The following is a 25,817-nucleotide window of genomic DNA, read 5'->3' as shown; positions in this document are numbered from 1 at the left end:
GGAGCGTCATAAACAGCCGGGAGCTATACATATCATTTGCGCATTTATATCAATTCATTTTCATACTAAAATCGATAGTATAATAATATTCATAATAGTGACGTATATTTTCGAGATTTATCACAAAGGTTAGCGAACTCAGCTTCCCAAAGCAAGGTCGAGATATGATTTCCGCATACGACAAACAATAATAAAATAAAGGCGTTCACATTTATTAGTATATTAGTACTGTTGCTTCAATATCTTATGTACATAGCTAAATCTGAGATTTATCAAAATCGACAGCGTTTAAATGACCGCCACGAAAATTGAGACATATACATAAGTATCTATTTTTTATGGGTAACATTTTGATGCTATCCATTTGTAATAACTCACCGGTAGATGGCGGTGCAGCACAAATACTAATAGCCATAGCTTTTGAATGATAACGCTTCTCCAACTTTCTGCACCATATTAAATCAAAGAATAAAAATATATTTTTTTTTAATTTTAAACAAGTATAATTAAAATTAAGTTAATTAGCAAGAAGTTTCTTTTTTGCAAATATACAGAAAATACGTACACAATGGTAAACATTTTTGTCGTGTCGAACTGACCGTGCAATACGCAGCACGCGTGTACGTTACTATTATCAAAAAGATCTTATCACAGTTCTGATAAATAAACAATAGTTCAGGTAAAGCATAGGTTTACTACGAAACAATGGATAGAAGTTATTATGAGGCATTAGTTAGGGAAATGCTATAATTTGATATTCATTACAACCACCGATTACGTTCATAGGAGGAAAATACACAATTAAGTTAGTGTTAGTTTAATAAAACACCTATTACATATGTAACTGTTCAATCAAATTATTTTCGGCTATATTTAGAATTTCGGCTACACGGATCATCTCTAAGGCAATCTGCGCAAGAGATGTATGTAATTTTGTCCGGCTACTAATAATCCCTTAACATAATAAGGTCATAACTTTTTATTTACCAACTCTAGACTACGGGGGCAAGTAGCTATTTTATTACGAGACGCATGATTCATATATATAAAAAAGCATAATTCAAATTATACTAACTTCAAATGAATAACATCTATCCATCTGTGTTTGTTTAAAGTAAATAATTACAAGTCACTCACCTCGTTTATGTGTTTATATGTTTTGATGAGATCGACGCTAAGTTTCCTTAACGGCGCTGTTGAAGGGTCCCGAAAATGGTGCGGTATTCGAGCTTGCATAGCCTAGACAAAATAAATTTTAATCAGATGTTTTACATTTTTAAAAACGCATAAAATAAGCAACCATAGCAGAAAACAAAGCGGGACAATCAAAGCTAGGGGCACTTTCCCGATTTCAACAAACAAGACAAATATCGCATGCTTAAGAGAAAGATAAAAAAATATTATAACTTTAATTTAAAAAAAAAATATATCATTTATATTAAATAAATTATTGAGTGCTTATAATATAATATCTAAACGTATTATTTATCACCTAGTGCAAAAAAAAACTCTAATCTACATATGTATTTAAAAATATTTGATGATCAGTGCAAAACTAATTATGAAATGTGAAAATAATTATAAGTAAATGAAATCGAATGCGTACATATTCGTAAATATCAATAAATAAACTTTTATAATAGACCTTTTGTATGCCGTGTGATAAATAAGCAGAAAATCTATTTAAAAATGTTTACATATTAATCAAATCGATGCGATTGATCATAGTGTATGAAAGCATTCTACACGAGACAGTTTGAAGGTTTGAAAATATCTTAACAATCTGGTTTTTTTTTAAACTTACTTAGATTCGAGGTATTTAATCTGTTACAACTGAAACTAAAAATTACAACATGAGCTATTATACCCTAAGTTGAAACGTTAATAAAAACAAAACGAACGAAATTCTTTCATTGAAAAAACTGTAGTCGAGCCCATTAAATAATTACCTAAGTCTAGACAAGAATTATCTATAGTGCGACGGCTGGTCCGTACTTAACACTCAAATACATCCAGTGTTTCAGAAAAGGGAACTTGTAGATAATTAGTGGTACTTTGTTTGAGAGATAATTTATTTACTTGGGCGTGATGTCTAGCTTGACAGTATTGTTAATGGTCCTTTTAATAAAACAATGGGACGATCTTACCGTACGCATTTCAAGGAAAATAATATATATTTAAAAGAGTACGGTAATTTTTTGTTCTTTAATTATTGACATAAATTATTCTTCGTCATAATGTTACAGATTACTCTAGTCTGTTATTACAATGCCTGGTAAACTTCATTTTTAGCATTGATAATGAAATATCCTAATCGCAAACCCCAGTATAATAGTGTTAGCCCAAACTGCCTCGTGCATCATTTACCTGGGCGGGGGTACGGTAGCGCCTGAAAGCTCTTGGGTTGCGCACTGGGGCGCTCACCTGAATGTCCGAAGGCGCGCTCATGGAGGCGAGTTGCTCCTCGGCAACCAGCCGACCGTATAGAGGAACGTGTCGCCTCTCGCCGCCGGCGGCCTCCGGCATGCCGCCGCCGACCACGCCCACTGGAACAAAACAAACATTGACCATTTCAAATTATCTAAAGAATAACTAACACAATTATATAAAATATTGTGAAAATATGTTTATATAGAACTACGTCCAAAGTGGAGTTCAGGTTGAGTCGCAAGTTAATCACCTTAAGAACTACAAAAAAGTCCTACGTCATGGTATACGCGCCTTGAGGCCTGTAAGGGCGAATACAAAGCGTTACCTAATGAACATAATACAAATAGTTTACGCCTTAATATAGTCGAGAGATCGATGTCTCGAGTGGCGCATGTCAATCAACCCATGCTAATCCACGTTAGCGAGCCTCATTCACCTTCCTCGCCCACTCGTCGCCAAATTGTATCACATCGTATGAATCATTTTTATGTAAATTCACCATGACTCGTGTTTTCCGTGAATATCAAGAAACTAACTTAATTTTACACTGAATTTTGGAGGAGCTTTTATGTTATTCTAACTACAAACATTTAAATGATTCGTTTGTTCTTTGTCGTGTCTTCGTATAGGTCAACACTAAAATATTACCTTTATTTAATCATATCATATTAAGTGTAAATAGATTATGTATCATTGGGTTTGGACAATCTTATAACGATCCCTGAGTGTTTTAGATTGTGTCGGAATTGTCAACCTCTAAGTACATTTCAATCTTTATAAACTTTCATCGCATATTACTTGTTCACAAAGCTTGGAACAAGTCACTAAGTATTTCTCGGTGGCTTCCCATTGGGATTGCCAAAATGTTAACTTTCACATACACGTTGTACACGCAGCATCGATTATGTTAAAATAAAGTTTTTAAAGCTACTTGTTACTTTATAAAGTAAAGTTGAAAGCCATTTATGTCATGTTGTTGTTTTTTAATAAAATATTATGTAATTAAAACTAAAATAAAAAGAACAGAGTCCATTTAAAAATAAAAAAGACCCTCTATTGAATTGATTTAGTTAATTTGTCCCGTTGCTCACATATCGAAACATCGAATTCAATTAAGTTAGGTTATTGCATGTCAACATCAAATATTTTGATTGTATTTATTTTGGCGTTAACGTTGTCACGCAATAAAAATTTTGGAGTTCTGAAACTGATTGCCCTATAAAATACGGGTCAGTTTTGGCTTGTAAGTTATATGTACGAAATATGTTTGGCTAAGCTATAGGTGTGAGACTGATTGTTATCTAAATTGTTTTATACCAGTTACCAACGAGCCAGTATGGGCGAGGTGTAAGAGCTAACTTAGAGGGAAACAGAGGTCGCAGACGAGTTAATTCAGACTTATTTATGTACCGTCTGGCACGACGTGACATTTCATAATAAAACACCACCGTTCGAATCACTCGTTTATTTCAAGGCGACTTTTGCAGAGCGGAAAGTTTGTTTAACGTCTTGTAAGTTCGAATTACTTTACGTACTTGTGAAAATTAAAAGTTAATTCGTTAAAAATTTTCATTTTAATAAACCATTAAATAATTATTAAAAATAAATTTTTCGTAACTCTATTAACACAATAAATATCATATTGCTAATGTAGACGTTGTTTTAGCTATTGATCAATGATATTTTTTTTTGTACAACTGAACAGAAGAAACGACGCGACGGCTGTAGATGTCTGGCGATTTAAAGATTGCAGATTCGATTGGTACCCTTTAAACTATTGTCGTACACACTCCTCGAACAATTTTTACGCTTTGCTGAAGGAGAAAATTGTTTATTTGTATTGGAACAATTTGGCCAGATTAAAAATTTAAAAGACGTGATTTACTTCTCTTTAAACGGTAATGCTATGTAAATTTTATTGATTTTTTATTAGCAGATGAGTGGAGTGCAAACATTAAAAAAAAAAGTAAACAAGGAGACATGCCGTGCGCCATGTCACCGGGCAAGTAAGCAAGCCTTTCTATTATCACACTCACGCGCCGCATGTGCAACTATTCGCATGCTATCACATGTGATCTGGACAACTGCGTAGTTTATAGAAACGCGTTACGCTGCGCGAGCATATGTATGACGTTGTCGTGTGTACGCTTCTTTAGGTATGTCACGTAATGCACATATTCATTTTCAAAGAAATATTCAGTAATTGGATGTAATTGAGTAAAAGGAACGTAATTCATGTTGTTTGTTGTTTTTTCGTTTCGTCTGGGTGTTTTTAAGACAGATCTTTATGTGAAATTTATACCCACACGTTTAAATTTATTGTATGAACTTTTTTGTAATCATTAATATTATCAAACAAGTATTTTAATCTATATTATAATTAATTGGTTATAATGAAGAGATACTTTAATTTTAATTTTATTTATCAACATTAAATTTTAAAAATAATACCTATTCAAAGATATGAATAATCTAATACCAACAAAACTAATTTTAGGGGCACGTGTCTGTTTGCTGTACGACAGAGGCGGTAGAATGAAACGGTCTCGTGCCGATACTGTAGCGAGTTTAAACTGCGCAGCATTTTGTCCAATTTAAGATGAGCTCTAAGACAGCAATGTGTATGCCCGAAGAGCTCTGTTTTGTTATGAGCGGAGAGCGGGTGTGGGCGTCATGTATCGATGGTACGCCGAGTCACCGAGACGATCTACGTCACCATTGCAAGGCGTTCAAACCAGCCGCAGTGCTGGCCGACAACCTGTGGTAACTATGCGTGGAATGCGACTAACCGGCGATAGGTTAGCGTGGGAGGTGCAAAATAACTTGCTGCGCTGTTTATCGAACTGCAAATGCCGTTTTAAGTTTAGATCGGTTTTGTTATCAAATCCTAAATTTTGTTACATTTTAATATAATGAATAAAAAATTAATATAGCAAAGGCCAAGAATCTCACGACATGAAGATGACGCAAGCACTGATGGAATTTACTATAACAGTTTATTCGCAGAAGACATTTGATAAGATACTGTTTAATTAAAGTAAAATAAAATCGACTTCTATTTGCTCCCCATACATTTATGCTTATCATTTTTAATGATACAATTTCATATTTGTGCGTACATGAAAAATGTAATTAAAATTATTTTAAACGGATATTTTCATTAAGCACGAGGTACTTGTTAAAAGTAACGATTATTTCAATTGTTTTTTTTTTAATTTTATTATTAAATTTGATTTAGTAATTGTTGTGTAAGTTTACATTCTTCTTGATAACTAACTTTGTATATAACGACGTCCAAGTTTCGAATAATTATGATTTCTTTTATTGGAACTTGGTTGTCGTTGATATTTCGCAGATACGTATAAAAAATAATAATGGAAGACTTACAGACATGGGCCTTTTCCTCCTTTATAGTAAACATCCCAAGAATCCAATATGTACTCGGAAACTTATTCGATAGAAACGAACACTGAACAAAGAACTTATCATTGAACTGAATCATTTGGTGTCAAAACAAAAGCGCTGAGACCACGTTACTTTCATATAACAAAGGAACACTTCTATCACTGTACCACTATCGTAGATCCTGATTCGCCATAGTCCCATCTCGATTGCGCGTTTTTGTCAATTTAACGTGGAATTCGAGGCGTGGGTGCGTAGTTGTGTATTTAACTATCTACCATAATGGTCGACGTCGGTGCCGGCGCGTCCTTGCGCGTCACTGGCGGCCGCATGTTATTGTTGTGCAACAATGTTTATACACGTGGAGTTGTTGTGTTGTGAACGCGTAACTTGTCAATATCACCGGCGATAACGAGGGTACAGCGGCGAGCGGCGCGGGCGGCCCGACACGACTAACGCGCATTCTATAATAGCGCGCGCTTGTAAGCAATAACTGAGCGAAAGACCACGTGATTCAGGTGACACACGCGTCAATGTTGGATTGTGGTGATTTTTATCGTTGAAGGATTCACCTTAGTACAGCTACGTGTTTGTGTTAAATGTGTTGTGTGTGTGTTAAATGTGTTTTATTTACTATCTTTGATATCAGTATCTTGTAAATATAAAAACAGGATGTACACAAAGATATGCATATTATTGACTGTGTATATGATTAGCATTCGGTTCGATATATTACTTTTGAAACATGGAATGAACTTGATGAATACTATATTCAAGCCAGTCCTGGAGCATTTAAGAAAAGTAAGGGCCGGCACTTCGAACAGTCATATGCATAAAACTACACGAATTCCTTTTTTCCCGGCTGCTGCCAGCCACGCAATTTCTCCGATTGTATGCAAATCCTCAACGCAAACAAAGAATGAAAAAGCACCGACGCAAACGTTCCGTGCCTCCATCCCACCTGAGTACACCCGTCCCGTCTGAGCTCGGGGCAAACTAGCGACTCGCGAGTACAACACAATCCCGACGAGAACAGAGCCGCACCGTAAACAATCCCACTAGGATATTATTCCTGAATAGATCTCATCTTTTTACATATCGACCGCCAACGTCTTCGGGAGCTCTTATTACTTAGTCTTCGGCTTGTGAATAATTCAGCGAGTTTTCTATTAGCTACTTAGATAGGAGAATGATGCGTCTAGAAGATTTATATGGGGTAGACAAGCTAAACATATGACACACGATATGCGTATCTTCTTCATATTATTATAGTAACAGTAATTAATTTTAACAGTTGTACAGCTTTATTGGGATAAGTCGAGAATAGAATTTTAGAAGGAAACTAAATGATTCAAATATGATTAACTGTGATACAAAAAACAGCTTTTTAATATAAAATTTAATTTTTTTAATAATTTTTGGTAACGTATTAAATAGCGAAATATTTAAATCGTCATCTATATTAGTCGAAACGCACCTTTAGGAACCTTTTTTTTAATGAAAATTGCTACAAGCGAACATAGATTAAAGTCGGAATATAGAAACATTCGAGATAAACACCCCCTCAGACACAAAGATAACACTTTCGTATATCATATTTAGTCAAATACAAATAATATTTACATGCCATAGTGTAGGATTAGGTAAATGCAGAGTGCATTGTATTGAATATTATTATTTTAACAATGTCACGCATATTGCTGCGATAGGATGACTAAGGATATATTTGTTTCTATGCCAACACACGTATACATGCAGTCTATTTAAAAACTAATGCCGCTTAACGTTGAAAACTTGATACCCTTGAATTGCACAAATATATTACAGTCAACGTATTTAATATTCAATCTAAATTAAGTGTTTTATCTAAACGATATATTTTCACCATATTCAATTAAAACTTTCGAGGCAAAAAAAACTTATGTTTACCAATGGTTCGACATTGATAATACCGATAATTGTGTAGTACACGATTAACGACTCTGAAGTTAAAAAAATATACAATAGAAGAATAAGAATCAAGGATAATATTTAATTTTAAATCCAAACCTGGAAAAAACAACACTCTAATCAACTTTGCTTTAGATTATTCATGTGAATTTTATAGGTAAGAATATAACATAACAAATAGTTTTCGCTTATGTGACAAAAGAACGAACATAACATACCATCATTATCGTCCTTCGTTCTTGAAAGTCGGAAAAAAATAAGAATACAATAATCTTTGAAAATAAATATTTCGAATAAAAGAATATAATCTTAGTTTCGAGGTCGTTTTGTTTCTATCTCATTAACAAAGGCCACTAGAACAAGCTCTAAAATTTGTTTGGACCTTCCACGAATTAAAGAAAGACGCTTGGCTACCTAGACATCTTAGGTATAATATCCGATATCGGATACTGAGAATTCAGGCTATTGTTTGACCTTGTCTGTTTATGTGATCATTGTCAGTATCGAGAAACATATTTACAGGTACTTTTGGCTACTAACGAACAATAGGCGTTAAAGAGAACAGACCTTAACCTTGTAAAAGAATCTACTCAAGTAAACATGTAGTTGTAATGTTTATTTATTGCTTTTTAGAAATTTATACGATATAGAAGTTTACAAGTTGTAATAAATAATATTTTGGAAGTATTAAAATATACCGATTTTAAATACTCCAATTGTCATATTTGTTCAGCAATACTAGACGAAACCAAACACACATTAGGTCCCTAACTTAAAACAAACACGATAGATATTAAATATTACAATCGCTCATCCCCGGGGTAGGGCACTTCGAAATTCGAAATGCACAATACATACATCGTACAATAAGTTAAACTAGAGCCAGCGCCGGGGTCCATGTAACTGCAGATCGAGTGAGCGAGGCAGCGAGGCCGCGAGCCGGTCCCGGGCAGGTTTAACGTCCGGCCGGCGCGTCTGGCCGTTAACCCGGGGCCCGTGAGGTGCGCGCGAAAACAACGCGCCCGCGCCGTTATCGACGCCACCGCACGCGATTGTATCGCATCATTGATGAATATATTGTTGTAGTAGTGCAAGAGATGGATGTGTATTTTGGCGCAACTTTTGTCACTTCTAAACAAAAGCAATTAATTTTTTATCGAATAACCAGATTCAATTTGCCGTTATTCGTGTGTAATTTAATAAAGAAGCAATTTAAAATATTTTTTCAAGACAAATTTTTATATTCAATACGTAATTTTTCGCACTGAAACTAGCCAACAAAACTGGCTGTAAAGTATGTTAACAACCTTGATTGTACGCGAAGGACAATTCTACAACAGAAATCACTTTGGGCCCAATATCACATTACATATGTGTACTATTGCCGCAAATTATTAACATTTTATGAAAATATTATATTTTTCAATATCATCTTATTATATTTTTATCAAATACACTTATAATTTAAGGAACTTACATAATTTTGGTCCCTGTTGAATAGACTTAAATTTGGGGGTTCTAGACAATAATAATGCATTCTGCATTCAAGCACTGTCTAAGCTATTTCGAACTTAATTTTTCTCCACATCTATAATTCAATACGTAATAAATCGAAGACTGGTCATTTCCATAAATTTTGGTTTTTTCTACAAATGAAATCGACAAAACAGCGATGACATTTCCTTTAAGTTGGAACCGTTTAATTAGCAGATTATAAACAATTTAATGGCAACCATTTTTATTTTCCGGTCAAATTACAAATAAAACACTGGAGAAATTAGTTGAGAACACGGTTTTACACGGTCCATTGTATCAAAATTTATCAACCCTTGATTTAATTTTCATCTAATTTTGAAGTATATGAATATTCATTTGTGAAACATGATCCAATTGATCAGACATCAGAACAGTTGATGTTTACCAGCATCCGTAGATGTGGTTGCTCTAGATTACGAAGGCGGCCACCAATGCGGTGCAAAAACTGTCGGTCAACGACGCGGGGCCCGCTGGGATGTGAACTGGTGAATTTTCCATATATAACAATTATTTTAAAGTATTTATAGTTAAATTTTTACAAATATGACATTTGCAATATTTTTCTTACGGCTGTGCGTGTTTGCAATTTATAAAGTTTCATTTACAAATAACATCAGGGGTCTTAATACAGTTATATATTATTTTACTCGTACTGATTGAAGCAAATTGACTAGCAATGACAAACTGTCTTGTTGCATAATAGTATTTGCATAATATAGAAACTCCCGTACAATTTCGCAATGAGCTGTCAGAAGCTGAAAGAAGTCCGCCGATCAAACCACTTATACATTTAGTAATCTACATTTGCGCAATATACTCCATTATCCTCATCAGCGGACCCCGACGTTGACCATAATCAGACCATTAACGACGATTATTTCTCAGCAGGTTAGTCTTACAATATCGTCGATTTCAATAGGGCAACGATGAGGGAAAATTACTGTTGCGAATTATGTCGCAACCCCTAGTCGATGGAGTCGATATTCAGTCGATCTTAATAAAATAAAACGTTGCAAATCAAGTTTCTTTATTATATTAAACTGACGTAGGTTCACAATCACTTCCGTCGTTGAGTTTTGACTTTCCATACTCATTCAATTATGTATTAAAATAAACCACCGTTCGCCGCGTAAAAACCTTCGCGGCCGGTCGTTGACACCGAGGGGCACTTTAGGGCTGACTCGTCACACTCCGCCAACACCGCGCCTTATAATAATACTTAACAAAGTATTTATTTTCATCGAAACCGTGACAAGTTGATATTACGTAATACGTGTATAATCAATTAAAATCATATAACTTTAAAAAATGAAATTATTGAACCTGTAACTGTAATTGCGAAATCAGGTAAAATCCCGTACTACCATTCTCCACGTCGTGTGCGATTACTTTTTTAAAACATTATAACAAACAACGTCGATGATTTTGTATGAGTACACGTATAATTGATTCGTTGTCAGGTGGTTTTTCGAAGTTGCGATAACATTTAGCGGACTGTCGGTACGTTGGAAATAGCGTCGGAAACGACAAAGCAAGCGTATGATATGTAAGCGAGACTAAATCCAATTAAAATGCAAATGGTTGTCGGTGCGCAATGAAATCGTGGCCGCAAATATAATGGGTCGAGTGTGAGTGGAGCGTCGACAGTGGAGAAATCTTGGCCATTTGCATTGGGTACCTGAATACCCACACAGTGTTCGGTGGCCCACGCGTTGTCTTCGCACACCACACGTTCACCTACCGCACCTACCGCAGATTGTTATTGAACTCTATTAATAATATTATTTGCATTATGTAAATCAATCGTATGAATAACGCTATAACATATAATAAGCCATATTTATCACATTCATATTTCAATAATTAAAATTGACAAGATGTCTGTAAATATTGATCGTTATAACAATCGCGCGAGCATTAACCTTTTGGTCTTGCGATATCTTTGTAATAGGAAATCCGATCAAAAACTTAGTAACCGACTTAATAAATATTAAATACTTTTTCAATACTTCCGAACCTTAAATGCATTTTTTGAACTAATTGTAACCTGAATAAAATGTCGTTAAGCGCTCTAACTAATATTTTGTGTCACCGGTGAATTTTGGTAGGGTCCAATAAATTTGTTCCGCATTCCAATGTATTTCATTCACTGACTGTAGCCGAATCGTCTAGACTGTGTGTCGGAGAAAGGTGACCATTCACCGTCGAGACGGCCTGACTACATCGCTTCTGAGATATGGCCACTTAAATGGTTACCGTTAAATATCCAACTTTACCTATGTGTTAGTAAGATACGATATAAATTACCGCTATATAAAAATCAAACAATGTTTTATATTCTTGGTAATTTATTTCTATTACAATAGGGTAAGTAACTTATTTAATTACTGGTGATTTAAAGGAAAAATAAAACTATATCCTTTAGAAGCTTAAAGAAACCTAAAAATATAGGATCTATTATTGTATTAAATATCAAAGGACCACGACTAAAACCGTTACACAAACAGTATACTTAAAGAAATTTATTAAATTAAAATACACATGTAACTATATAACTAAACAAAATAATTCTCAGGTTTATGATTAAAAAGTAGTCTTATTAACGAAAGCTGATTTAGTCAACTATCATAAGTTAACAGTACTAAGTTTGATCTATGAGATCACTTTCACGTTACAATGGTTGAATGAAATACGGCTTCGGAATTACGGTCGTATTTCATTGCAATATTGGCAGTTACTTTGATTTACTTAGCCTTAACGAGGAGACAAGTAAACGGGCCAATGGAAATGAGAAAACGTTTAAAACAAGTAAACTATAGCAGGTTACTTTCGAAACACGATATCATCTACATGACGCCCGTTGCACGAGCGTTTTGGTTTAATAGCAACAGCGCACCGTGGGGCCGACATCCGCATAGCAACAACTTTCTGTCGGTGAATGAAAGTTGATCGCGGGGTTTAAACGCCGCTTTAGGAACTGTTGTAAATATTTGGCACTCCTGTCCCATTTGGGAACGTATTTTACTCAGTTTATTTTTTGATGACACGTAATATTTTTTTGTTGCAGTTTCCATTATTTTTATGAAAACACGCAGTTTTGTCGGTACATAAAATAAATCTATTCCCGTTCGACTCGCTATAGTTATTTTATGCCTAAAGACTTAAGCTCCAATATTAATAAATTTGATTTCAACCCACTTTAATTAAGTTCTATAAAATTATTTAATGAGTGGAACTCTCCATTCCATCATAGAGATATAAATTAAAATGTTCTTCTCATGTAAAAGTTTATTGAGCAGACAAATATATTTCACAATATGAAAGAAAATTTGTCTTCAAAAAATATCCTTTATTTTAAATTATAATTGATACAAATCTTAAATTTGAATACGACGAAAGTTTATTATAAAAAAATACACGAAAGAAACTTCATCAAGTATAACTTAAAGGCTGTCGAGAGTTGGGACAAGGTCAATGGTAAATTCTCGATTAAAAATGTCACAGTATAAACCAGAACATACATAACGTAAATTAGAGATGTTTCAATCCAATTTTTAAATATGTCGTTGTTTTAGTAAAAAAAAAAAAGAAACAAACAAATTAATGGTGAAAACATTGTTACGAAATCAACACATTGAATAATCGTTTAATTCGTTAGTTCCAAATCGGTGTGACCGGTCACAGATTCCTAGAAACTGGGTATCGGGAGCACAATCTTTGTTTTATTTAGGTAGATCCGGCATAACTATCTTCAATGGAGTGCCAAGAGCGTGGGAGGCGAGAGAATCCGAGCTTTACCATTAAATGGAATCGTATATTTATTTTCTTATCACATAATTATGAAAAATCGTGAAAATCGACACGTGACCCAAAAAACGAAAGGAAAGTCAATAATTTTTTACATCCTACTCACTCCTCGTTACATCTGGGCCACGCTCTACGAGTGGATTCTATGTGGCTATAAATTTATCTCTCGCATGCGTTTTGTTATTCGGTTTCAGTTCCCCGCAGCCCGTATCGTAAATAAACAACAAGAAATGAAGTGATTTACTCAATTTACGGGTATTGTAGCCGTGATAAGTGTAATTGTGTAGCAATTTAATACTGTCAGCCTTACATCGGGGTTGGGGCGAAAAAGTTGTGTTATCTAATAAAAGCATCAATGCAAGCACCCATCTGCGAGGGTTGAGCTCAGAATTAGGTTAAAGGTTGGGGAGGTCGACGCGCGTTAAGCAGTTTTGGGGTCGAGGCTACATGAAGCGATCAATTTAACACAAAATAAACTTCGCGATGTAACAAAAAAAAACATTTCGGTGTCATAGGTACCTTCATTTTTCCCACAATGTCTTATATCGATAGACGCATCTACGCCACTTCGATTTTAATTTATTCTTTTGTATTAGCAAGCTGCGTTTTTACGTCATATTTACCGTCATTGTTTATTACAAACACGTGCTCTGAAGATAATCTGAGAGGAATGCGCCTGTGAAGCCATAAAGTTTCATGTAATAGAAATTAGTTATGTCTAAACGAACCGTAACTCAACCCTAATCAAACGCCAGAGGAAAATCAGGTCAAAGGGATATAGGGCAATACCCACAGGTAGGTCAGAGAGGGCTGTGTGCATTCAACAATGTAAAACCATGTACACAGTCAGGAAACAGCCTGCAGTTTTGTCACTAGAGGTGATGGAATGGAAAATTATATCATGTCTATATCATTAAATATCTATCTAACATCACGGAGCATCTGTTTAGAGTAAAAAATGTATGGAAACAAGTTGAACAGGTTAGTTAGTCATTCAGTTTGCAAAGTCATACCTTTCATATATTTTTGAAATGAATATAGAAAATAATATTCAAATATAAAATAATATAAAAATATCCCATGGCTAAGCAAAAGCCTCCCCTGCTATATTTTCACACTCCATGTGACATATATGGATAGTAATAGTAAATACAAATACCATTTATCATGTTTCTTTATGAATTTAAACTGCAAATGAATTCTAGATTTATATTATTTTGTTTACATTTATCACAAATATCTTACTAAAATGACAAGTGACAACATACTAATTATCCATTTATTCCTGCTTATGCTGACTGCAAGCCAAGTATGTGATTAATGGAACTCTTACTGCATTTATGATCTTTAGCTCAAGATGCTTTTTCAAGCAGTCATTAGCATCTTAAGAGAACTATAGTGTCAAAAAACAAAATCTAAAATGTTCCTTTAATACTTGAAATGAAACTGAATTTTCACAAGTCGCCTTGAAATATAAAATTTAGTAACAACCTATTAATCGCCAAGCTAAAATTTTAATTAATCAACTATCAATAAAATACAGTTTGACTTGAATATATCAATTTAAAAGTAATATAAGTAAGTTTAATTTATATATTATGTAAAATTTTCTAAAAAGTTATTAATACTTAATAAAACCTATTTTGAGGACAAAATTTAATTGAAAGAAGCTACAGCTTTGCATGTAAGAAATGATTTTTTGAAATGTGCAGTCCATGACATTAATATCAACATTTCATTGTACTATCAACAAGCCAGATTCATTATGAATTTTCTGATCAAAGGAAGAAAGGGATTTATTATTAACTCAGAATTAAAAGACTGTTGGTGTCATTTCTAAAAGTGTAATTTAATACATCCAAACCAAACCAAACCATCATGATATGAACCAAATTAAGTCACAGAAGACACTATTTATTTTATACAAAACTTCAGTATTTCCATTTCTTTAGTAGAGCAAAGCATTATTTGAGTAAGGGTATTAAATCAAAAATAACATTTTATATTTGTGCCTATAGACAAAATCAGCCTGAACCTTCAGTTGTAGTCATAATATAAAAACATGCATAAGTGATATACTTACATTTGTTTTTGGCATTCTCATCCATGAGCATGTTGAAATGGTGGTGGCGGTTCCACGCTGCCATTTTGCCTTCGTGCGGAGCCCCGAGAAGCACCAGGGCCGCCCCAGCGGGCCCAACTCCGTCTAGGGGCTCCAGTGTCCTCAATACACTACAACTTTGTCACACACTCATAACCCAAGAGGCATAACTAACACACGCTCACTGGCTCAAAACGCCGTCGCCTCGGACGGCGATGTCATCGGCGCCAGCCCGCGCCGCACATGCCTTTGCACTTCCGCTCCACGCACTTAACGATGCACTCGCGGGTAAATAAGCACGATCAACACGGCACCGCGCGGTGATTCACCTTCGCTGCCCGCCGCGCTCCGCACTGCAGGCGGACTGTAGCGTGCGCCCGGCGCCCGCGAACCCTACCAGTAACCAGACTGACACCCAAACACTCGTCCGTCGTCACGTGTGCGCTCAATGCGCCCAGACCACACCGATACCACCAACACTATCCTCTGCTCTTCGCACACCAAAACAATTACACTTAAGAAAAAAATCTATTTCGGTTTATGAAAATGAATGAATGCAACGGAACGAAAGGCGACGGGAGGGAGCAAGACGGACGACACGATTTCCCTTCTTCGATCCGATCCTTACAGGCTCGAATCGAACTCGCGGGCCGCGAACAAAATAATAACAAATGTGCATGAGATGCTTGTTAAATTATGTGCACGTGGGTTGCGTCACAGGATTTAACTTACTTATTATTATTAAAGTAGCTAAAATTTTATGATTTTAAAATCGTTGCGGAATCCCTATTCACGACGGTGCAATAGCAAGCTCGTGAACAATTTCAATTTTGATGAAATGCGAACTACACCATAATACACATAAGTATCAAAAGTAATTAATTAACTTCACGTTACATCAGCGTAATTATAAAGTCTTTAACTACACTATTTGTAAACAAAACACAGCCCGTGATACATTCAGTAAAATAATAGTTTTTAACTGAAATCGCGAACGCGTTGATCAAGCGCGACAAGTAGGACAAAACATGGCAGACTCGACGAAAAGCACACGAACTTTGTCTGTGGTCGTTTTTATTTTTAAACGCTATGGTTGCCAGTACGTTCCATTTTAAAACATGGTAATAGCAAATAATTATTTTTAAACAGAAATCACAATAATATTATGTTTTACAATGTTTCAAATAGTAATTTTATATTAACAATATTATTGATGATCTTATATATATCAGTAAGAGGAGATTTTTTATTGTTGTAAAAAACATCTCATAGTCGTTGATTGTAAAATCTACGTATAACGAAACGGTACCAGCGTGTACCAAAGACAAATCAAATGAAATCTATAAAAATATTGTCATCCGCTTGGTAGTTTTTAATGTTATTTAGTAGAAACGCTGCAAATTATTAAAATAAAAAATGTTATTGTGTTTAATTTCTTATAATGTTGGTTTTTTATAACTGTGACACAAAAAAATGCATAAGTAATAAACAGAACATTTAAATAAAAGTTCAAACAACAATTACAATATATATATGTATTGTACCAGTAATGTAATGGAAAATAAAGATGGAAATAGTCAAACAAAATATATTTAAGATATAGATATAATATTGATTTACATAGGAACGTATGTCAAAGCGATAGAAGTAAATAAATGATCATTAAAATTTTAATAAATAAAATGTCCATTTAAATATCTATTATTAATATTGAAAATTATAAACATTTACAATAATGATTCCCCAAATGGAGTGGCTCACTCTTATAAATAAATTATATTACACACACCTATTTGAACATAAACTATTTGGAATAATTTTGAATTAAAAATACAAATTTTATTATGTGCCTTCATAAAAAAGGTTTTAAGTTCATATAATAAGATATAATAAATTAAAATAATTGACGTTTGTGCTTCAAACCTTTGTTATATTTTTGTTTGGTTGATTTTAAGTTCCATAATAGTGCAACACTGGATAAATATTCGATGAGCTTATCATAGACAATAATTCTTTATCTATTCGTATTCTCGCATTGGTTAATGGCTATTGGTTATAAGCTATATACCTGTATACTGCCGACGCCATTGTTTCGTCCCCGAAACGAGAAAATTAAGAATAAGGAATTAAATCCAAATATATATTTTATATAAGTTATTTGTATGTTTTAAATTTCACTCATATATTATTTAAGTTTAAATACAATTTAATATACTCTTCGTTCGTCGTAACACGTTCCGTCAAACTGGAAAATTCCGTCAATATTAAACGTGTATTTTTTGTAAACATGCCTAAACGTGGAGGAAGGATTAGAAATTGGAAACCTAATGAACACTTTGGTAAGAAATTATTTGTCAATGTAAATATTGTAGTTTTAATAATGTCTTGCGCTTTAAAATATGATAAAACGATTTCCTGTTTTATCCTTTCAGCTTTGCATCCTTGTTTGTGACAGTAGAAAAACATATTGTTAAACTGAGTTTTGTGTCGTATATACTTACCCTATTATTAATAACTTAAATATTCATTTATAGTAAAAATTTGTAAGTATTCTAAATCACATGTAAATTACAGAACACGATGACCGTATTCAAAGTAATAACACAAGGCGTGTTAGTTTTAAACCTGGAACTAACAAAGGTAAAAACAAATTCAATTCATGGAATAATGCATCGCATCTTTTGTTGGATGGTGATATTGACATGGGAGCAACCGCCGGCCAGGGTCCAAACAGAAAAGGTTTTCGTGGCAGAGGAAGACTCAGCTCACCTGCACCGAGACCAGCTTCAAAGAAAAAGTTTTTACCTGGCCTGTTACCTTGGTATCAGATAATAATACCATATGGAGCAAAACATGACAAAGATGTCGTTCTACGAGCACTGCTGGGCTTTATCTCACCGGAAGTATTCATTCCACATTACTACAAAATAAATGGAAATGCAGCAGTGTTCTATGTTGATGATGTTAAAATAGCAGAGAAACTGTTCTATGCAGACCGAAAAATAGCTATGTCCGATGGATTCAAGCTTGTCGTAATTGTGAGGAATTCTGTACCAAACATTAATGTTGATGCCGGTATGAAGGAGAAAATGAAGCTTGCTATGGCAAAAAGATATAATCCTGCAACCAAAGCTTTGGATTTGACAAAATTTCATTCTGATCCAGGTAATTATAAGCTAGATTTAGTTTGGTTTTTTTTTTGTTATAGATTGTATTTTCTTAAGATCATCCAATAATAAACGAAATGGTTACTGATATTTAGCACTGATCTCTTTTTCTCAGATTTAAGCGATATATTCTGTGCGCTGTTCCGTCCAGTAATCATGTTGGCAGCAATTGAGATCATGGCAGAAAATATTCCTGATTTGGAAGCTTTAAACTTAAATGATAATAAGCTTCATGGAATTGAACACATGAAGATTTTGTCCACAAAATTAAAAAATCTTAAAATCTTGTACTTGGGTGACAACAGGGTAAGTAAAGCTTAATTTTTTAAAATGTTTCTTACATGATTTCTTTCTTCTTATTAGGCTATTGATTTGTTAGCCCTTGCTAACAAATCAATAGCCAAATAAGAAGGTGGCAGTTTCCGAGGTCTTGGGTACAAACCCTGGGTCTGGTAGTAGTTGGTAGTGTTTACAATTTGTGCCATGGAAAGCATATAAAAATGTAATTTAATTTCAGATACCATACCTAGGTTCCATCGACCCCTTGAAGCCGCTTCAGCTCGTGGAGTTGTACCTTAAAGGAAATCCTCTGGTGAACAGGTTCAATGACCATGATATTTATGTCAGGTAATACTATTTTTATATCCATATTCATTGTGAAATATGAACAAAATGGGCAAAAAGGAAGTTTGTCTATGATCAGATTTTCAAGTCATTGATAAGATGATAATGTGAAGGCATATGTAATTCCAAGAAGACAAAATAAAATTAAGATATAGGCTGAAAATCATATACATTAAACAATCATTCTAAGAAATTTGATTTACAATATTAAAATTGATTTGGTATTCACCATATCAAAAATAAGACTCATAAGCTTATCATAAATATAATATATAATACAAGACAAACAATTTATATTGCAATTAATCAATGATTTTATTATCAATTTGTTTTAGTTCACAAAGCCCCATTACAAACAAGATAGACTGGGTGCTGGATTATACTAAACCATATAAACATTATTTGCATGTTATTTTCAATATCTAATTGTCAAATACAATAGCAATAACAGTATTCATTCTTAAAGATAAATTGTGTGTGTTGAAATAAAACAAATAAGATTCCATTTAAACAATACTGTCATTTCATGTGTTTGACAGTTAGGAGAATTTTCTGCTCATACATGTTGTAATATAACTATGTGGGTGATTAGAGATGGACACATTGAAGTATTGCTTAGTACAAAAAAATAGTTTATGTAGAAGTTATGTAGAGTATACAAGTAATATGCTAGTACATAATACTCTCAGTCATTGAGATATCAGTTGTGTAGCTTTGAACTACTTTTTCGTGGCATGCTGGTATTAAATAAAGTTTATAGTATGTATAGTATTAAAACTTTATAGTAGACATTATTCATTTGACTAGTTACAATAAAAACCAGATAATTATAAAACAAAATACATTTTCATAGCAAAACTTGTGTGTTGCTATGAAAATATATATAATACTTTACTTGAAACAATTGTCAAATGTTGTCATTTCCTTAAGGAAGATGTTTAATATTGAAGAAACTAAACAAACTAATATGATAATCTATTCTTGAAATATTCTTTTGTTATCAAATTGGTTTTTCTGTAATTATCTGGCTATTATACCAAAAGATTATTAACAATAAAAAAAAATTGATGATGAATTTAAAAATTTGAGTAAACTTTAAATAATAGCTAAAAACTAAATAAATTGAATATTCATTGTTTTATTTATGATTACATATAAAACAGTCATTAGAATCCCTTTGCTTTACATACTATAAACTTGTATTCAATTCAATATTTTTTTCAATGTGTCAGTATGCTTGATAGCTTGAGTATAAATTATCAAGTAAATAAAGTATCCCAGTTTATAAAAAGTATAAGATTTACTTTCATTTTTAACATTGCTTTATAATATAATTTTATTTTTACATAGCAATGTTTAGATGTAATAATTTATACACATGCTAAAGTGATATTTATGATATTTAAAAAAAACCTGAACAAGCAAAGCTTTTCTATAGCAGATAAATAAACAATATAGTACAGTAAGCCTCAAAAATATACAAGATAAAAAATATACAAGAATAGCCTCAAGAATATATAATTTAGTAATAATACAAATCATTCTATGTAAAAAAAATCAAAATAATAAAAAACTTTCTATGATGTAAAACCTTCATATGTTATGACCATGCTTTGCAGAAATGTTCCTACCAAGGGAAACAGTAATAAGTATATTTAAGGTTTAAAGGAAACCAATGTTATTTGAAATAAAAAATGTGATGAAATATCCTTTAAATAATATGAGTAACATTATGTAACCGAGTTACTGTAAAAAATCCAAATAAATGGTTTTCTCTTTTAAAGCCTACAAATTTCTATTACTCTTTCTGTAGTTTGGTACATTTCTGCACAACTTGATCCTTTTGGTATACATACAATCATTATTAGTATAATAAAATTGAGAATCCTCATTCTTTTTTTTTTGTTGATTAATGAAGGCCTTACATGTATGATTATATTAAATAATTTCAAACCACAACCTTTAAAGCTTCTCACCCAAATGTTCAATATATTGAAGATTTTTAAAATATTAATGATGTGTGTGAGGTTATTAGGGTTCAGTTCGAAATTGTGTGATAAATTATTTAATTTAAGCCATTGTCAGTGTGTATTTTTGAGTCTTACTGTACATAATAATATTTATATTCTACAACATGGTAAGATCATAAATGCACTCATATGATAATGTATATCAATAATTTTGTTATTATTAAAGGACAATAACTGTTGTGTTTTTGAATTTTTATAATTCATTGTCAGTGCTGAGATTGTCATACTCAAAAACAGATATTGTTCATTAATTGATAGTAAATGTTATTAATAATTTACAAGAGTTTCAGACTGTTTAACATCTTTGCCGTGTTTGTATGTCCAGCGACGTCCGGAAGAAATTTCCAAAACTGGTGAGATTGGTAAGTAGGATATGGCAGGTGCTATTTTGTTTGTATATTGCTTAAAGATAATTGCTATTGTCTAAAGTTCTAAAATGTGTTTTGGTAAATAAGTTGGATGTTTATGTACTAAATTAGTCTTATTTTAAATGAATAATATAACCATTACTGTTTGTACTGTACAAAATTGTTATCTCCTCCTCTGTATTTCATTATGACTTGTAACAGTTAATGGTAAAATAGTTAGAAAGATTTTATATCACAATTTTGTCATTTTAATGTGTAAAATTTAGAAATAAATATACATACCATTTTTGTATACATACATGTACATAAATTCATTTAACAGAAGATATCTTTAGTTACTATATAATACAAACCACAATTATATCTAATAATAAAATATATAAAATCTTATAGAATTATCTTGTAGGCATTAATTGTAAGTAAAAAGGTATATATATGTATATAATAAGAAATAATGGGTGACAATGCACTAATACTATTACAAATTGTTAATTGTTTGTTATAACACGATCTCCAATAATATTTTCTTGGCTCCGCTAACGATAATATCTCCTTATATAGGATGGCGTGGATCTTCCTCCAGCGATCGGCTTCGACGTATCAGAAGATGTGACGCTTCCTCCGAGTCAGCAATCGTTCCTTATAGACCCTGCTGGCCAGGACCTGGTCAGAGAGTTCCTAACACAGTATTTTGCTATATTTGACTCAGAGTCAAGGCAACCGTTATTGGAAGCCTACCATGAGACTGCTACGATGTCCATGGCAGCAAACTATCTCAGCAATGATAACAGAAATGCACCTACTAATAGGTTAGTATTTACATCTACTAAAGTTTGCTTGCCACGTTAGACTAAAGAACGTAAAGCCGTTGCTTCTTCGCTTAAACTATTCGGTCCAGTTGGATTTGCTGTTCTATAGAATGAGCAGAGAATTCACTAGTGCTTGTGCACCTACTTTTGCACTATAATCGTGTGCTGATGCTGGCCCTTGGCGGAAATCGGTCAGGGCATCAGTATTACACCATCGTTCCATTCATCATCCCATTCTTCATCCGAATTTATCCTGCAAATGAATAAATAATATTGTATTATGTTTATAAAATAGAATGTACTGTGAGGGTTTTTGCAGTTGATATGTATCTATAGCCTATACGTTTGATGTAGCAAATGACATTCTACAATGCTGTCAAAGTTCACAACATAAATATAATTAATCTTGTATTAATTTTAATAGATTGAACGCATACATATCAAACAGTCGAAATTTAGTAAGAATAACAGAAAGAGAATCAAGAAGAAGATATTTACGCACGGGGAGATTGCAAGTCGTCTCATTCCTCTCAGATCTGCCCAAAACTAAACATGATTTAATGAGTTTTGCAGTGGATTTACTCGTTTTCACGGTAAGTTTTTGTTCGTATTCAATTATTTTTATTAATTACTGCTAAAATTATATTTTTTACATGATTGAGTTCATATTTAGTAAAATCAAAATCACCATATCATTTTCTTCATTCTTTAATCTAAGCTCATTTGATAAAACTGTTATTGTTTTATTGTCAAGTTTAAATATACTAAATATAATTTATAACCTTTATAATTGAACAAAATATGTGAATATAGGCTAAAATATAGCAATGAGTTATTTGTATTTTAGTGGTGGTTATGTGGTTATATCTACTTATTGTGTCAGTTTAGCTTATTAATTAGAAAGTATTCAAATTATAAACTTCTTCTTCACAGCCAGCGATGATAGTTCTTACAATGAATGGAGTGTATAAAGAGACAACTGTAGCCGGCAACCCTTCACGATCCTTCCACCGGACATTTGTCATAGTACCCAACAGTGCTGGAGGCTTCTCTATCACAAATGACATGCTCTTTATCTCTAACACTACAAGGGAACAGGTAAGATACTTATCCAAAAATATACTGAAAGATCTAGTAATGTTTAAAAAAAAAAGTACAATTGTCTTTAAAAAGGTTGAGACATTAAAGCTTTTACAGTCACTTATATTACTTCAACATTTATATACGCAATCATAAATACCACAATAGACAACATTAGTTGTTATTTTGGTCTTTGCATTCAACATTTTTTTTGTTCAGGAGGATACGTCGAGTTCCTCAGCGGTGGGTGTGGCCGGGCCCGGCCCCGCCTCCGCGCCTGCTCCCGCCCCCGCGCCCGCTCATGACGAAACGCAGCGAGCCATTCTGGCCACTCTGAGCCAGCACACGGGCATGAACGAGCACTGGAGCATCAAGTGAGTCAAACTCAGTTAACAGTACTTTAGGACGAGGGTATGTGCAGATGAGCATTGAGCTGATGAGCAAAATAGTTTGCCTATGTATTTAGCTTAAATGAAATACATTTGATTCATAAATGAATACTTATTAAAATACAAACTTTAACATTCATGGAATTAATATTAATAAGAACATGTTCATTTATGAGGATAAATAAACAATGAAAAGACAATACTGAGATTAGGTATTTTATTATCGTATACTAGTACCACGTGAGAAAGATACACTAGATTGAATGGTTTGCTTATATGATGGAGATTCTTTTACTTTGAAAGTATTATTATATTCAAATGGCTACCAGATCGTATGTGGTGAAAGACATTGCAAGTCATTGTGCTCCACACTATAAGGTCTTAGGTACCTGTTCTACCTATACTGATTTATATTTTATACTTCAATACAGAAATGCTAGACTTTGAGATTGTTTGATAGTAGTGTGTGTTTAATAAAGTTGTTGACAAGTTATAAAAAAAAAAATGACTATTTTAAATGGTGATAAATATAAGTCTAGTCAAACACATAGTGCACACAAATATTATTTATTTGCTTTGCTTTTAAACATTTATTGTACTTATATAATCACTGCTAATATAGCTGTAATGGAAAAAAATAGATCCAGATCCCAGTCCCATATTTAAATCTTAGGTTGGGCGAATAAAGTGATAGATTTTTTATATAGGTTATTGGTAATTCGACGTATTCCCGTTAGGAGGTAGGATAGGGGTGACTATTTGCGATAATTTTAACCCCCATATGCAATCAACCAAAATTGCAACTTCAAAAATTCATTAAAATAAAATAATTAAAATCTAATTTTTTTTTCTGATTTATAAAAACGATTAAACACTGGATATTTTTCAATATTTAAAGAATAATTATCAGTCCAAATTTAAAAATGCGGGACGGCATATTTTTCCCTCAAATATGCCTGAAAAAATGCAGATAATTTTAAAAACATAATTGTTTACTTAGCTTTCCGAAAATGTATAAAAATTAGGAATTTATTCTTTAAAATTCCCACAAAATTGATTTAAAATAATATCCAATGTAAAAAAAATTACTTATTTACTCAACTTACTTACTTAATACAAATTTAAAATAAAATTTAGATACATAAACATTTCAGTAGCTAAGTTACAATTAAGATATTTGCGGGTGTGACATTATATAGAGATAAAGGTTTATAATATCTATCTGTCTACCATTCAACAACATAACAAGTACTTAAGTTGTTTGTGCTGTATTTAAAATATTTGTTATACTTATTCTGTTTCCTCTTACAGTTGTTTACAAGAAACTGGTTGGGACTATCAGCGAGCATTGTTCATCTTTAACCAACTACAATCAGAAGGCAAAATACCACCTGAGGCCTTTGTGAAGTGAACAAATTGACTTTATCTGGGCAGTGCCTTTGTTAAAAAAAACTATTTTATAAATTCAATCAAAATATTCTTGTTTTGATTAAGATTAAGAAGACAGAAGAGGAACAACATGTAAAGAGTCTAAAATAAAAAAAAAAGATTAAAAACCGCCAAAAAAATAAATGGCTGGTAAAATTAATAAAAAAAAACTAATAATATTTCCGAAATTAATATCTCAAAAATTTTGGTATGAGTGAATTATTGACAGTAAAGTTAAACATACAAAACTAAAAATAATATTATTGTATACAATTTATTCATTAGTTAGATGATGATACATTTTTTTTTGGTTTATTATAATTATATTGTGTAATGATACTAATATTATATGATATTACTTCCAGCATTTGCATGTAACATTGTTAAATTGTAAATGTATAAAAGAATTATGAAACATTATGTAAAGTAAAATTTGTATAATTTTACTTTTACTTTGTAATGTAATTCCAATTATTTATTTATTATTATTACAGACTTAAGAATACACCAATTATTAATAGTTTGAAAAAAAATATATGAAATTGTGAGAGCAGGGTTTGAAGATAAAACATCTTAAAACAAATGTTTGATCAAACGCTGCTTATTGACTCAAAAGTTTATGATTGTTATATTCTACACTCATACCAAATTAAGACAAAAAAATGGGAAACATTTATAGTACTGACTGCGATTACT

General features: G+C 32.8%; 2 protein-coding genes across 6 annotated transcripts in view; one reads left to right on the top strand and one right to left on the bottom strand.

The window, feature by feature from the left end:
* Mnb (minibrain) overlaps positions 1-16,284 on the bottom strand; it is a 109,202-nt gene extending 92,918 nt beyond the window's left edge. For 2 of the 5 annotated variants that reach the window (XR_003369003.2, XM_026638866.2), the window contains exons 1-3: positions 5,818-6,285; positions 2,368-2,546; positions 1,138-1,239 (exon numbers count right to left, since the gene is read on the bottom strand). Coding sequence is in view for 4 of the 5 variants with exons in the window: in XM_026638866.2 (XP_026494651.2) it covers positions 1,138-1,239; positions 2,368-2,546; positions 5,818-5,932 (396 nt within the window). In the remaining variant the exon portion in view is untranslated. Of the gene's footprint in view, positions 1-1,137; positions 1,240-2,367; positions 2,547-5,817; positions 6,286-15,208 lie in introns of those variants that run through there. The other 3 variants (XM_026638867.2, XM_026638869.2, XM_026638868.2) reach the window with 3 other exon arrangements.
* A 1,005-nt stretch (positions 16,285-17,289) lies between these two features.
* On the top strand, positions 17,290-25,354 carry LOC113399680 (nuclear RNA export factor 1). The gene is made up of 10 exons (XM_026638865.2): positions 17,290-17,565; positions 17,801-18,391; positions 18,509-18,699; positions 18,911-19,020; positions 21,373-21,409; positions 21,977-22,224; positions 22,649-22,817; positions 23,158-23,322; positions 23,524-23,678; positions 25,005-25,354. Exons 1-10 carry the CDS (start codon positions 17,514-17,516, stop codon positions 25,102-25,104), a joined length of 1,818 nt encoding a protein of 605 aa, XP_026494650.1. The 5' UTR covers positions 17,290-17,513; the 3' UTR covers positions 25,105-25,354.
* The last annotated feature ends 463 nt before the right edge of the window (positions 25,355-25,817 follow it).

Source organism: Vanessa tameamea, chromosome 15, assembly GCF_037043105.1.
Source record: "Vanessa tameamea isolate UH-Manoa-2023 chromosome 15, ilVanTame1 primary haplotype, whole genome shotgun sequence".
In the NCBI taxonomy this organism is placed as follows: domain Eukaryota; kingdom Metazoa; phylum Arthropoda; class Insecta; order Lepidoptera; family Nymphalidae; genus Vanessa; species Vanessa tameamea.
Note: the sequence above shows the minus strand (reverse complement) of the source record. Positions and strands in the feature narration are given on the sequence as shown.